The sequence below is a fragment of the Globicephala melas genome, chromosome 13, assembly GCF_963455315.2.
Source record: "Globicephala melas chromosome 13, mGloMel1.2, whole genome shotgun sequence".
In the NCBI taxonomy this organism is placed as follows: domain Eukaryota; kingdom Metazoa; phylum Chordata; class Mammalia; order Artiodactyla; family Delphinidae; genus Globicephala; species Globicephala melas.
This window is the reverse complement of record NC_083326.1, coordinates 64,443,987-64,458,981: the sequence shown is the minus strand read 5'-3', so window position 1 is coordinate 64,458,981 and position 14,995 is coordinate 64,443,987. Positions and strand designations below refer to the sequence as shown.

The window sequence follows — 14,995 nt, the reverse complement described above, 5'->3', positions numbered from 1 at the left end:
TGGGCGGTGGGCCCGCTGCACCTGCCCCTCCCTAACACCGGCATCTGCAACTGGGTGGGGTTGGGGGACCCCCCAGGTCACACAGCCAACCGGTAGCAAGTCAGAGTAGGATCAGTGGGACGGATTCCTGCCAAGAAGCACAGGGTGCCAGGGGCTTTAGAGACCTTCTCTCCTTCCCCCAGCTCTGGTAGGTAGCTGTCTGGCAGCTGGCTGCCCAACCAGGGGGCCCTTCCTCCCACATCAGGGCCCTCAGTGAGCCACCAGGCTCCAGGGCACAAACACTTAATGAAACAAAGATGACTCCTGATGACTGTATCTCCCATCAGTTTAAGCAACTTGGAGTCAGGACAAACAGAACCACAGGGTGTGTGGTGGCTGCAGAGGAGAGTACACCAGAGCCCAGGCAAAGGCACAGGCCTGGGCGTGGGAAGGTGCTCCAGTCCCCCTGGTCACCCCACAGGTGGGCCAAAATGAGAGTCTCCTTCGGTTCTGAGTGCCCGGAGGGGCAGGGCAGTGGCCGGCGGGAAGGCACCTGGCCCAGATCGGCAGAGCCGTTAGGCGTGCGTGGGAGCACTGGGTAAGGAGTGCTCGTCGTGGAGCCCCTGGCACTGGGGAGAAGCAGCCCTCCTGTACCAGTGAAGAACTGAAGCCGCCAATCCACGGGGGAGAGGGCAGGTAGAGGCGCCCCGGGACAGCCAGACAGTGGCATCTGCAGCAGTGACAAGAACGAACACAGCTGCATCCACAGGCACTGACAGTAGAGCCAGGACACACAGAAGGGGGCCCAGGTGGTGGGTGGGGATGACGACATCCACATCTCAGGCTGCCCCACTCAAGCCAGGGCAGGCCCTTCCACCCTCCAACCAGGTCCCTTCTGGTCCCCAGCACTGCCCTCTTGAAGCACCACCGGATCCGCAGACAAGCCCCAGGGCCCGGAGCAGGCTGACTTCCTGTCCTAAGGGTGAGTTGTGTGATTGGCCAAGAGTGTGCCGAGGGCTCCTGTCCACCTATCATGCCCATCCTGCCAATGAGCAACCCCATGCCCTGTGTGGGCTGAGTAAGGGGTGAGTGGCTGGGAGCCAAACCCACTGGGGCCTAAAGTCTGTGCTTTTCTCGGTGACGATGCGGCCCTGGGGGCCGCCAGCCACCGCCAGCCGTGGGCTGCTTTCCATGAAGAGGCGGGCCTCTTCATGGGGCGGGAGCAGCCGTGGTGGAGGCCCCGCAGGCCAGCGCTCCCCTTTCGCTCCCTCAAACTCAGGCCACAGTCGCCGACGCCTGCACAGCCTGGGAAGCAGGAACAGTGCCGGCCAGGCCCTCGCTCCCTTTGCTTCTTTCACGGTGGCTGGAAACTGGGTTGAAACAAGAAAAAAAAACCTGCTTGCTAAAATCAGCAAACATTTTGGGGAAGGAGGGAGAGCCATCTCTGGTTTGGTTACTATGGGAACGTTTCCGAATCAACTACCAGTGGGAGAGAAGTTTGCCCTGGACAGAGCTCCAGCCTCCACGGGCCCCCCACCCAGGGGCACACACACCTGCCCAGGAAGCCGTGGAAACTTCCAGGCACTCAGAAACAAGCCCGTGGCCTCTGCTTTCCTGGTCTCCTCTGCCCAGGGACGGACAGCCCCTCTCTGCAGGCCCCTCAGGGCTGGCACTGGCTCAGAGGGCTCCCACCCCCAGGTCCAGCCCCGCTTCGCTGCCTCCCACCTAGGCCTCTGTGTCCTCCATGGGGTCCCAGCTCCCTGCACAGTCGTCCTGAGGAGGCACCGCTGAGTCATGTGGCCACACGCCTTCTGCCCGTCCCTCCCCAGGGCCCAGGCCAAGCCGTGCCAGGGCGGGGAGGGCCGCAGGACTTCAACCAGCAATGTCCAACAACTCCCGGCCCTGTTCTGGCAAAGGCCAGACCGTTCTGCCTGTCGGGAGAGGGCGGGGTGTGGGGCCCTTGGGTGGGGCTGCGGCCACTCCGGACTCAAGCCCAGGGCCAGGATCCAGCCTGCCCGGCACATGGCCCACAGACGGGATTTTCCACGGCAGAGAAGGGGTGGGTGGGAGCCAGTACCTCAGTCAAGTCTTTGGGGCGGGGGGGTGATGGAGATGCGCCAAGTTTGTTGCTCTCCCTCAGATGCTCGTCCCACCGCATGGCTGGGCCGCTGTGCACCAGGCCTCTGCCGCAGGGCCCAGGCCACCGGTCCCCTGTGCACCCAGCCCTCTGCCCGGCCCCTCATGCTCCCCGAGAAGCCCCGGCCGGCGCAGCCTCAGCCCCAGCCTCCCTCTGGCCCCCTCCCTGGCCAAGCAGCACCCGCTACCCGTGGGAGCCGTGCCTCCAGTCAACCGGACTCCTTGAGGGTCCCGCTCTCTCCCTGTGCCCCACAGCACGCTACAGAGGCCTGCACGACCGGGCAAGCGCAAAGGGGCGAGCCCGCGAGTGTCCTGCGGCAGGGCCCACGGCAGCCGGTGCTGGCCGCACCAGGAGGACGTGCTTGGAGACGGGCTGTCAGGGAGACGGTCCACAGACCCGCAGCGAGCACCTCCTCGGGACCCAGAGGACAAACAGCCACAGGCGGCCTGCATCTCTTACAGGGAATGTCCCCAAGACTTAGTGTCGGCGAAAAAGCCCAAGTTACCAAAAAGCACCCCCCCCCATACACATATACACGCAGGCATATTTTTTAAAGCAGAATGACAAACTTGTCTGATTTGGTACACGTACACTTGAGAAAACGGAGTAGCCGGCCGCTCACAGAGGTACCTCTAAGGAGGGCAGGAGGCCTGGGGTGGGAGACCAAGGGTGTGGGCTTTGCTGTGCGTCTGAACGGTTTGCAATGACAATGTGGCCCAATGACAATGTGGCTCACATGATTTTCAGAAATCGCCAGTAAAAGTTAAGAGGCAGGTCTCCTAGCCCAGGCCCTGAGGATGACGGCACCGCCCAGGGTGGTGGGGGTTTGGATGGCCCTGCCCTCACCTCCCCACACCTGCTCACAGGGCCAGTCCCTGCCCCGCCCCCACCCCAGGCCCGGGCAGTAACCCCAGCACTGGAAGGGAGAAGAGCCAGCCTGCTCGTCCTGACCCCCAGCCCAGCTGTCAGCCCAGCACATTGGCCAGGGCAGCAGTCAGCCGAGGGCTGCCCTGAACACTCCTCGTAAACAAGGCAGGAGGCATCCCTCCTGCTAAGATCTGTCCCACAAATGCGTGCAGGGCCAGCACTCCCTGAGGCGCTGGGAGTGAGCTGTGGCTGGAAGACACGTCCACCCCGAAGGTCCAGCCGCAGCAATGGCAAGGCCAGAGTGGGTGGTTCAGCAGGGGCCGTGCTGTCACCAGCCAGCCTGAGTGCCTGTCCCTCGGGTGCTGCATAAAAGGGGGTGCCATCACCTGTCTGCTCTCTGCCCAGAGGTTAACCTTTCACTGCGATGCACAAAGAAACAAAAGCTGACCCAGAAGAGGCAAAACCGTGCAAAACGTCCCGTTCAGCCTGTGGGACTCATTTCTGGAAGGCTCTGGAAACCATGGGAGGAGCTGCGGGGAGCAGGCATCTGAGGGGCTGGCCTCCTAAACTCCGCTGTTAGGAAGGCTGGTGCCTGACCCGGAAGGAAGAAATGGGGGTTGGGTCCCTCCTTGCAACATTACTGCACAGGCTTTAAGGGCAAAGCACCACGGGGCGGGGGGTGTGTGTGTGGGGGCGGGGGGCAGAGGGAAACTTTCCCGGAGCACCAACCATGCACCAGCTCCCAAGTGAGGCACTTCCCCTTATCTAACTGGGTCCTCAGTCACTCTTCAGGCCCACGTGTAAGGAGAGCAAGCAGGAGTTCAGGGGAACCAAGCCACCTGCCTGACTCTCACTCTGGTTCAGCAACTGCAGAAGAAAGTTTTGCAGAACACTGAAGAAGGGCCCCTTTCATTAATATAGAAAGAGTTCTTATAAATCAATAACAAAAGGGCCAATAATCCAATAGGAAAATGAACCTGAGTAGAAACTACACAGAAAAAATTAAAACTGCTTACATGACATCACAGTCCCACTCACAAAGAACGCAAGTGTTTTTCACCCACTGAAAAGCAAACATAAAACCATTTAATAATAGAGAAAGTCAGTAAGTCCAGGGCTGGGGAGGAGCTGGATCGGAGGGTAGCATCTGCTAAAACTTCAAGGCCCCACAAACCCCTTGCCCCAGGAATTGTCTCTCAGAGTGTATTCTAGGAGTGGACCCCCGACGCGTGTGCAAAGACATATATACCAGCATTGTCTGCAACAGTGGAAGACTGGAAACAACCTAAACGTCCATCAATAGGGGTGGTTAGTAAACCTTGGACATCCACATGGGAGGACCAGGCAGCTATTAAAAAGAACAGCAAGTTCAAAAACACCCTCCAAGCGCTTCCCTGGTGGCGCAGTGGTTGAGAGTCCGCCTGCCGATGCAGGGGACACGGGTTTGTGCCCCGGTACGGGAGGATCCCACATGCCGCGGAGCGGCTGGGCCTGTGAGCCATGGCCGCTGAGCCTGTGCGTCCGGAGCCTGTGCTCCTCAACGGGAGAGGCCACAACAGTGAGAGGCCCGCATACCGCAAACAAACAAACAAACAAAAAACACCCTCCAAGACACACGCTTAAGTGAAGAAAAACCAGGGGCAGGAGCACGTGCACTTTGCCCTTGTGTGCGTCTCCGGGCGTGGGCTCCAAAGCGGGCAGGATGAGGGACAGTGGCTGTGGCCTGGGCATCTGGGTGGGAGGGAGCATCTCTTTCACAGCAAACCCCTTGGTACCATGCAGACTGATCTACCACTTGTCTATAAAATACCCATAGGGAGAGGGCTGGCAGGAGCAGGGCTCCCAGGCTCGGAGCCCCTGCCCAGCCCCTGCTCAAGCCTGGGAGAGGAGAAAAGCCATGAATCCAGACACCTACCACCCGGCCGGCTCTCAGCAGGGACCTCACTCTGCCCATATGGCTCAAGAACCAGCCTCTGCCACATCCCTCCAGACCCTTCAAGACCCCCTCGGCTCCTGTCCAGGCCAATCCTGCCCTTCGGCTTCTCTAGATGTGAAGGGGAAGCAAGGAAAATACAGAAGAAACCAAAGCTCTGAGGATCCATGTGACATGCCAAAGCCACCCAGCTGAGGACAGGTGAGGAGGATGGGTGAGGACCCATAGGTGGAGCAGAGTGAGGGGCCAGTGGTCTCTGTGCAGGGCAGAGCAAATGCGGGAGGCCCAGGCCAGGCGGGTTGGCCAGGAGGGGCAGATGTGGGCTCTACGGGGCCTCAGGGATGGGCCATGTCTTGTCTGAGGGTGGGTCTCTACCTCGCATGGAACATCAGGGCTGGAAGCGCACTGAAGACCCAGCACTGGCCACACTCATTTTTTTTCAGCAGCAGACCAGCCTCCAATCAGAATCTCCAGGTGCCCAGGACCCCAAGGGGAAGCAGGGCACGGGCCTAGAGCCCCTCTCACCACTGCCCACCGCGGCCCCAGAGAACCACCGAGCTCGTCCAGGCCTCTCCCCATAGCTGGCAAACCGGTGCCCAGAGGGGGCAGCGACCTGCCAGAAGTCGCTCGGCAAGCAGGGCCTCACTCCCGAGTCTGGCGCACTCTCAACTGTGCCACCCAGCCTGCCCTCTGAGGCCGCTGCCATCCCGTGTCCTGGGAACGCCCACGCTGGGGTCCATTCCCACACCTCCTTCCATGAAAAGCGCTGGCAGCCAGCAGCCGCGGAAATCAACAAGGCAGACTACTCACGTTGAAGAAATTGGTCTTGTTCCTCTCGCAGAAGAGCCCCTGTGCCGGCATGTGCTGCAGCTGTTGCCACGGGATACCGCTACCTAGCAACACATCGCGGGCCCACTGGAGGTTCTGGGGAAGCAAGAAGTAGGTTGGAAGTGAGTGTGTGGGCAACTCTGGGCGCCCACGGAGAAGGGAGGCAGTCCCCTCCTTCCAGGCTGCGTGGGCAAAGCAGCAGCTCCTGCAGACATCCATCCCGCAGCGCCCAGCGGCCCCGGCCGCCGGCTTTGATCATCTGGCTGTGGGGTGCGTTTCAGGAACTGGTTTCCTGCCTAATACAGCTGACCTAGGAGACTGTGGCCTCAGACTGCCTGAGGAGGGCACAGACAGGGACGCCACACCCTGACAACTTCACAAGCTGCTGCACGGACCCAGCACCCCACCTTCTGCCAGGGGATGCCCCCACTGGCCCAAACGGTCAAGCCTGACTTGTCAGGGTGTCGGCTGCCACCGTGAGCCTGGGAGACCTGGGGCTCTGCAGGACGCCGGGGATGCGTGCTTGTTGGGACGGGGGTGGGGTGCTCTGTGCAGTGCTCAGGCCGCTGCTCTCTGGGCAGTGGTGCCTCTTGGTGGAACCCAGGGCACGGTGAGAAGCCAGGCCTTCTCTGGGGACTTCTCATGGACTGGAGAGCACGCCTTCCCAGCAGAGCACAGACAGCGTGGGCCCAACTGCGGGCCTGTCAGCCTCCCACAGACTCGGCAGATAGCAGGCTCTGGGCAGCCCCCAGGTGGGCCAGACGGAACTGACCAATGGCTCAGGAGACCTTATCAAGGTTCACATCCGAGGCCCCAGATGGAGCTGATGGGGACAAGGAGACCCGTGGGGAACGGACAGGCAACAGGCCAGCGGGGGCACCTGACCTGCCCGCATACCTGCAGCGACGTGTGCCTCCCAGGCAGAGCACGTGACTGTTACCCTCACCACGTGGAACTGCCAAGGAGAGCGGCCTCCAGCGCTGCCTGAGGTCCAGAGCCAGTAAGGGCAGAGCAGAGCCTGCATTTGGCCCAGGCCGGAACCCCAAGGCCGGGATCCTCCCTAGGCCCCGCGGGGGTTAGGTGGGATGGGGGTCATGTCGCAGACCTGCCTCTGCCTCTGCCTTGTGCTCGGCACCGCGCTACCCCAGGGACGCAGGCGACCCCTCTCAGGCCTCATGTGACCTGGCGCCACTCGCCGGGCTGGAGCCCCTCACCGGCTCAAGGGCAGGGGTCCTGGTGAGGGGCTCTCCTCTGCTTGAAGGCGCCCCTCCCTCAGAGCAGGCCCAGCCCATCCCGTCTTCTGACCTCCAAACCCACGTGCCGCCCCACTCACCCCCACAGCCCTCAAACAGCCTCGTCCACCGCCCCGCTGTCTGTCAGCCCCGAGGGCAGGGACAGACTGACCTCTTCACTGATGGCTCCTCAGGGTCTAGATCAGTAGGGGGTCCATAGAAAGGTGGGACAGATATTTGAGAAAAGAATCAAAGGAAGGAGACTTCCTTAGTGGCGCAGTGGTTAAGAATCCACCTGCCAATGCAGGGGACACGGGTTTGATCCTTGGTCCAGGAAGGTCCCACATGCCATGGAGCAACTAAGCCTGTGCGCCACAACTACTGAGCCTGCACTCTAGAGCCTGCGTGCCACAACTACTGAAGCCCACACACCTAGAGCCCGTGCTCCACAACAAGGGAAGCCACTGCATTGAGAAGCCCGTGCACCGCAATGAAGAGTAGACCCCACTAACTGCAACTAGAGAAAGCCTGCGTGCAGCAACTAAGACCGGCTGCAGCCAAAAAAAAAGAACCATCAAAGGAAGATGGACAGAGTTTGAGCTTGAAGGAAATGCAGCCCATCAAGCCGAGGGGACAGACTAAGGCCCAGAGGCAAGAAAGAGACTGAAACACACACTGGGGAGGGGGGAGCCCAGGGCACTGGAGGGGGCAGAGCAGCCACCCACCCATGGCTCAGCACACCAGGGAGCCCAGGAAAGGACTGCTTGAGCACTCAGGAGCCGGGGAGGCCGGAGCATGAGGTTGTTCTGTGGAAAACATCCCCCGCTGGTCTCCCGGACAGGCATTCAGAGGTCCGGGTCTGCTCGCAGAGCTACACGCAGGTGCGGGGTGGTGCACATGGATCTTTGTGGAAGTGCTTGGCAGCCTCGGAGAGCTGGACCGCCTCTCTGGGCCTCCACTGCCCACTTGGAGGATGGCGGTGGCCATCAGGCCACACCTAGCATCAGCTGGAGAACCCCAGGAATGCAGACAGGAAAGCAACTGTGTACACACACGGCGCCTTGGGGAGAGCTCCCTGCCCTTCCCACACCTTCTCCCAGGAGCTGGCCCTGCCACCGCCCCTGTTCTGCCCTCCCACTGCTGAGCGCTAAAGGGAGGCAGCACTGGGAGGTGGGAGGCAGCACTGGGAGGTAGGAGGCTGGGGTGGGGGTGAGGCCAGAGAGCTTCTCTCCCAAGTTCCCTCCCTGAGGGGTTGCCAAGGGTTGGCCGCCAAAGGGCAAACACTCCAGGGGCACTGCGGCTGACCCAGGCCTGCACTGCCCACCCGGCCCAGGCCCCTGTCTCCTTCGTTAACGGCTCTTCAGATCAGCGGTTGGATGGTGCCATTGCGACCTGCTGGGCTCCCACGGCCACCCCACTGGCTCTCCCCACAGCCGCCCGAGTCTCACACACGCGTCCCCCCCTCCCCTGAGCCTTGCCACACTTTAACCTCACTCAGAATGACACCCCACGACTCCTTGCCACCTAACCGGCCCTCCTGAGCTCTGCCGCCTCCTGGCCCTCCCCTCCTGTCCGGCTAGTCACACAGGCTGCGGGCTGAGCCCCATCCGGAGCATGCATGTTGGCTGTGTGTCCACCTGGAGGCCTCTCCCTGATAGCTCCTCGCTGGGCCCTCGACTGTCGGGTCTTTGCTTAGAGAGGCCTCCCGGGCGCCCTGTCCAAACGGCCACACTCTTGCGCCCATTCCTACCCACTTCCTCTCGCCCCACTCTCCTCCCCAGGGAGCCTGCTGCGGAATGCGTGAGCGCCCTGGAGGGCACGCCAAGCATAGGCACTCCTGCCATGTGGTGGCCGTGGGACGACATGGTGATGGGTTCACCCCTCTTTCCAAACGTGAACAACAGTATCTGTGACGCACACGGCTGGCAGAGGGCTTGACCTACTCAAATCGATGGAATCCACACCATGGAGAGAGGCCCATCTGTCCCGCTGACTCTGGCCCCAAAGGCACAGCACTCTTCACACCACATGGTACAGACTTTGAAGTGCATAACCAAGGTTCCTAAGCTGAGAAAAACATCGAGTTCTCACTTTATAAACCACACAAGTAAAGCCTGACAAGAACCTGGCTGGGGTCTGCGTGGAGAGGCTGGGGGGTGGGGGGCATTTTATGTGCCCAGAGGGGAGCAGGGCTGCAAGCAGGTGGGCAGCTCTGCGCTGTGGCCACCTGCCCTTGTGATGCCGGGTCCTGGCCCCGATCACTCACACGCGCCTACAGAAGGGCACACAGCCTGTGCAGGAGGGTCAGTCCCTTCACACCTGCCCACTCCTCAGAGGCTCTGAGGGTCCCACACATGAGCTGGTGGCCCAGAGGATAGAGGACCGCCCAGAGCAGAGCACAAGCTGACAATGAATCGGTCAGGGCTTTCCCAGAGATCTCGTGGTGGGCACAGCTCTGCCAACCCTCCTGGAGGGGGCAGCCCTAACCAAACAAGTCCTAAACAGACACAGGCCTGGGCCCTAGCCCACTGCAGCAGGGTGAAGGGGCATCTCAGGGCACTTGGATCTGCATTTCCCTGATGGGTAACAGTGTGGAGCATCTTTTCTTGTGCTTATTGGCTGTTTGTATGTCTTCTTTGGAGAAATGTCTATTCAGACCCTTTGCCCATTTTTATTTATTTATATTTATTTATTTATTTATTTATTTTTGGCTGCATTAGGTCTTCATTGCTGCACGTGCGCTTCTCTAGTTGTGGCGAGCGGGTGCTACTCTTCGTTGCAGAGCACGGGCTCTAGGTGTGCAAACTTCAGTGGTTGTGGCACGTGGACTCAGTAGTTGTGGCTCACAGGCTCTGGAACGCAAGCTCAGTAGTTGTGGTGCACGGGCTTAGTTGCTCTGTGGCATGTGGGATCTTCCCAGACCAGGGATCGAACCCGTGTCCCCTGCATTGGCTGGTGGATTCTTAACCACTGCGCCCCCAGGGAAGTCCCACCCACTTTTAAATTGGGTTGCCTTTTAATTAACAAGTTGTAAGAGTTCTTTGTATATTCTAGATACGAGTTCCTTATCAGATATGTGACTTGCAAATATTTCTCCCATTCTGTGGATCATCTTTTCACTTTGATAGTGTCCTCTGAAGCACAAAGGACCCACCGGGGCGCCTCTGCTCCAGGCAGCCACCGGACCCATGAGATGGCAATGGGGAGATGCCACTGCCAAGCCCACAGGCGGATTTGATGAAGAAACAGGCTGCTGTTGAGCCCACACGGCAGGAAGCGTTTGTTACCCAACAGCTGCGTGGGAAGTGGTCGCTGCTGCTCAGTGACTGATTCAGCTGAGAGCTCTGGCCACGCCCCCAGGACTGCGGGCTGCCTCGACAGGTTCCCGCGCTCAGCCCTCAAGGCAGTGAGGTATTCACAAACTGCTCAGCAAAGCCTCTGGATGAAGCAAATGGCAGCCCACGCTACCCCCAGGGCGTGGCCAGGCCCGGGTGCATATTGGGGGCCCTCCATGGCCGATGCAGGAGAAAGGGGGGCTCACGCGTTGAGACAGTGCACCCTCTGGAAGAACCACGTGGCGAATCTGGGCACACAGTGACCGAGGAGATGCAGAAATGGGGTGTGATGCCCAAGGAGCAGACAACCTTGGGCAGCTTCGTCTCCGCCACCCGGTCCAGCCACCCCACCCCACCCCATGGCCGCCACAGACCATCACAGGGGACCCAGACGACCTGGGGGAATTCGAGGAAAGAGCAAATGGCCAACTGTGAGCATGGACACACTCACGACATTGGGGGGCAGTGGAGTGACAGGGCCTGGGCTCCCAGAGCCGGGCTCCGTGACTTCAAGCAGAGGACACGACCCCCGATGGTCAACGGTGTGAGTGCTCAAGAGCTGAGAGAAGAGACACACGCAGCGTACTCTGTTATACTGGCAAAACTATGAATAGCCCCCCTCCAATTTTTCTTTAATTTTGACATAAATACTGTTTTTCACTTTTAAAAAGCCCACTCAGCAAGGGAACAGGTTGTGGAGCCCTTTATGGGCACAGCTCCCGTACTCAGATTAAAGCCATTCAAAGGGGAGGCGGGAGTGGGCGCGCCGCAGGCCTCCATGGGGCCCACATTGCAGCCCAGCTCTCCCTCACCCAACCCTGTGACTTCCGCCACCCTTCCCTAAGAGGCGTCTTGTACCCTACACGTCCCGCCTCAGCAACTGCTTCTGGAGAAGGGGAGCATCAGCCACAGGGCCCCCACAGACTGTTCCGAGTGGGAGTTTTATTAAAATCCAGGTCTGCCTGGGTCTAGAAGGCCTGGGCACTGGAGGTCAGGTGCACTGCTGAGTGCAGGCCAGGCAGCGATGGGTGGCTGGGAAAGCCTCACGCCCTGCAGCTGAGACGGAGCCCCTGCTGAGGTCCCCCCACCAGGCCTGCCAACCGCTCTACCTGCTCTGCTCCATGAACACCAACCAAGTCACGTGAGCACACCAGCCGGTCCCCACAGAACCCCATCCAGGACCTTCCTGTCACAACCAGGGTCCATCTCAGGTCAACTGCCCTCCCTAGTTCTTCAAACGTCCCACAGAGAAGCCATCCGGGGGCCAGCAGCTTCTGGCTGCTGAGCTCAGGTCAGCAGAGACCACAGCCTGACCCCCAAGGCCGCCCCACCAACCGCTCACCTGTCTGGGCACTGCCCTCCCCTCCCCTCCCTTCCAGCCGCCACATCCCCACTGGACCCGTGGCCACCCTAGGGGTCTCAGCATAAGGGTACCTTCCCAGAGTGCAGCAGCACCCCAGCCCATGTGCACCCCACTGTCTTCCCTGTAGGGTTTGTCATGATGCGACTTGCTTTATCTGCTCATTTGCATATTTTTGATCCCCCCGCCCCAACGTAGCTCTGTGGGAGCTGTCTCCCAGTGCCTCAGGGGCAAGTGTGAGTGAAAGAAAGCAGACAGGCCCCACTCCCTGCACAAATGCTAAGCGCCAGCAGGAGAGGCCTGGCTGGGAAGCGCCGGGAGCCCCTACATCATCTGCCCTCCAAGCTGGAGGAGGCTGCCAGTGCCAAAGCCCACGCGCGGAGCCAGTGACAAAGGCCGGCAGCTGCGTGGAGAGGTGAGCCCAGGGCAGGGTGATGGCCAGGAGGTCCGCGCAAGAGGCAGCCTGGGGGACCGGGGCGGGTGGGGGGGTGCGGGCTCTAAGGCCACGGGGGAGGGAGCCGCCAGTGAGGCCCTCACAGGGAGGAGCTGACAGCCTGTCGTCCCCCGTCCCTCACCCCAAAGCCAGAATCTGAGCATGTGGTCCTGCTGGGGGAGCAGCCCCATGCCTGCCCCTGTCACCTGTCACCTGGAAGGCTGGACACCTCCAGCCCGCCCGCCTCTTGGCCCTCCGCCCATCCTTCCCGCCACTGCCGCCAGAAACCTCTCCCAGCTCCGATGCATCAACCCCTCTCCCTCAGCCTCGTGCTCACCCGGTGGGTCTTGCTGTAGGTGTAGAGGAAGGCCAGGCGGTAGAGGCTCTTGTAGTGCTGGGGGAAGCGGCTGAGGCACAGGCGGAGCGAGGCGATGCACTGCTCCGTGAGGAACTGGCGCTGCTCCTCTGCGCCGGCCGGCAGCCCCGGGGGGAAGGCAGCTGGCTCCCCCAGCGGGTCCCCTCTCTTCCTCCCATCCCACGGGGCAGACACAGAAGTTGGGGGCTTGGCAGGGGTGCCAGCGGAGGCCGGGGGGTCGGCAGCAGGCTTCTGGCTGCCTTGCTCTGTGGCCCGGAAGCCTTCCGTGCTCTCCGAGGACTCCTCGGCTTTTCCTGAATTGAGAACAAAGAAAAGAAAGTCACCTCGGCTTTAGGCCCTCTCCCCGTGGCAGTCCACCACCAGCGACAGGGGCACCTTGGTGAGCGATCAGCACAGCTGGGTCCACACTCTTGCTGGATGGGAGCTGGACCCAGGCGACTCAGGGGCAGGAGGCGTGGGCCCTCGCTGCCTCTGCCCCCCGAGCCCCCAGCTGAGGCCTCCGTGGCCTCCAGTCTGCTCCCTGATGAAACAGGATATCTCAGCTGGCACGCAGCTGAGAAGGGGGCTCCGAGCTGGGCTCAGGGTGCCCCTGTGGGTGGTGGCACGGGGCTGCCCGCCTCAAGGCCGTGCACGTGAATGGGGAAGCAGACCGAAGAGGGCAGGCGTGGCCACCACCACCACCGAGGGCAGCACCCGCTCCACACTCAGCGCCCCCAGCCCACCCGCCCCTCCAGCCCACCGGAGAGGCAGCGTGGGGTAGTGGATAAGGGTGCAGACTGACCCTCTCTGGACCTCAGGTTCTTCTCCAGTAAAAGGGAACAGCCAGTGCTTTTCCCTGGGGAGGCTGGGAGGCCTGGCTGCTGTTGTTGCTACTGTCCACCAAGTGGCTGTGTGCCCCGGCCCGGCCAGAGTGGGAAAGCTTTCAGAATCCACGGCCGGCTGACCAGCCATGGCCTCAGCGCAGTGCCAGGGCCGCCGGCCCGCCTGCAACCTCCCAGCAAGCCCGGGAGTGGGCTCTGCCCACTGACTTCCACAGTGGGGCCTGGGGGCCCCACAGAAGCTAGGCAGACTCCAGGGCCAGATCAGGGCCCACCCCAAGAAAGGAAGGGTTCAGGCTAAAAAGAAAGCACATTTGTGACATATAGTACCCAAAGGCTTTTTGGCTCTCCCACACGGGGCCACAGTGGGGTCCTAACAACAAGAACAGTGTCACCAGCGCCCACCGCATACCAGGCGCTTGTGCGCACCTGCCTGAGACACCGCGTTTGACCCCACAACCCAGGAGTGGGCCTGGGATCACTCCCATCCTACATGGGAAACAGCGGGGCCCAGGGAAGTGAGTGGCTCAGCCAACCGAGGTCCCCGGGCAGCAGCAGAGGCGTGAGGGCAGAGGCCAGGACCCACGTTGTCCAGCGCTGCCCAGGCTCCCAGGACACCCCAGCAGTACTGCCCACACACTGAGTCAGGTCTCCGTACCTCTCTCCTCTGCGGCCCCCTGAAGGTCTTTCCCGGGCGGTCCTACTTGGGAACTGGGAGCGGGCGGCCTCTTCTCTGTGTAGGGCTTCTGGGAACCCTCCAGGGAGCTGGCAGGCTCATTGAAGAGGTCCTGCGTCGAGCTGGAGTCCGAGAGCGCCACGGCCGTGCTCTCCTGGCTGCGCTCTGGGGAGAGAAGGACAGAGGCGGCAGCGTGAACCCTGGCACCTGGGGAACAGAGGGGCCTCCCACGGAGCCTCTCGGCCAGAGGCCTGGCCACTGCCCCGTGCACAGCCACTCTGACACTGCCTGGCCCGCCTGTCCTGGAGGCCACCGAGTCACTCACCAGAGGCACCAATTTCCCGGGGTTTCCCCCAAGAGTGGTGCTCTGGTAAGTGTTTGACAATTGACTCTCAGGAGGGAAAAGCCTTCGTTTGTAGCATTTACTGATTTCTGTGGTGCAAATACTCCCACCATGGCCAGTTTCGAGGTACCAACGTGATGTATCTGAATGCAGGGTTGGGAAGAGATGCACAGTAGTGATTATACACCACCGCACAGTATTCCTACCGCAACAGGCACACGTAACCGCGATAGGGAAGAACTCAGCCAACACTTTTACCCAGTCTCTGAAGGCCACGTGTGGTGGGTCTGCAGTGACAGTACAGATCACTGGGACTTGCAGACCCCAGGTTGAGGGCGCCCCCTGGGCTCCTCTCCACAGCCTCCCAGCTGCTCCTGAGAAAGATGGGGGCGGGGCAGGAGAGATTGGGGGACATCTTTCCGGGGTGCAGGCTGCTGTGGGAAGGGTGTGAAGCCCTGGCTGGACCTTTCTCCCCGACAGAGCAAGCCAAAGCCAACAGGGAAGGGGCAGCAAGCCCGGTGATAGCCCTGTCGCCTCCAGGGCACAGGTGAAGACCCACAGGAAGCACCTGCAGGGAATCGCCCAGGGCCTGAACACTCCCACCAAGACACAGGGACCCGGCTGGCCAGGTCTCAGGCTGCACGCAGACAACAGAGGACCAGCCGAGCCCCAAGCCCG

At 61.2% G+C, this 14,995-nt stretch overlaps 1 protein-coding gene across 1 annotated transcript in view; it reads right to left on the bottom strand.

The window, feature by feature from the left end:
- Positions 1–14,995, bottom strand: part of CABIN1 (calcineurin binding protein 1) — a 97,983-nt gene that overhangs the window by 32,581 nt on the left and 50,407 nt on the right. The window contains 3 exon segments of the mRNA XM_030836249.2: positions 5,727–5,840; positions 12,442–12,773; positions 13,957–14,139. Of these exon segments, the coding sequence (XP_030692109.2) occupies positions 5,727–5,840; positions 12,442–12,773; positions 13,957–14,139 (629 nt within the window).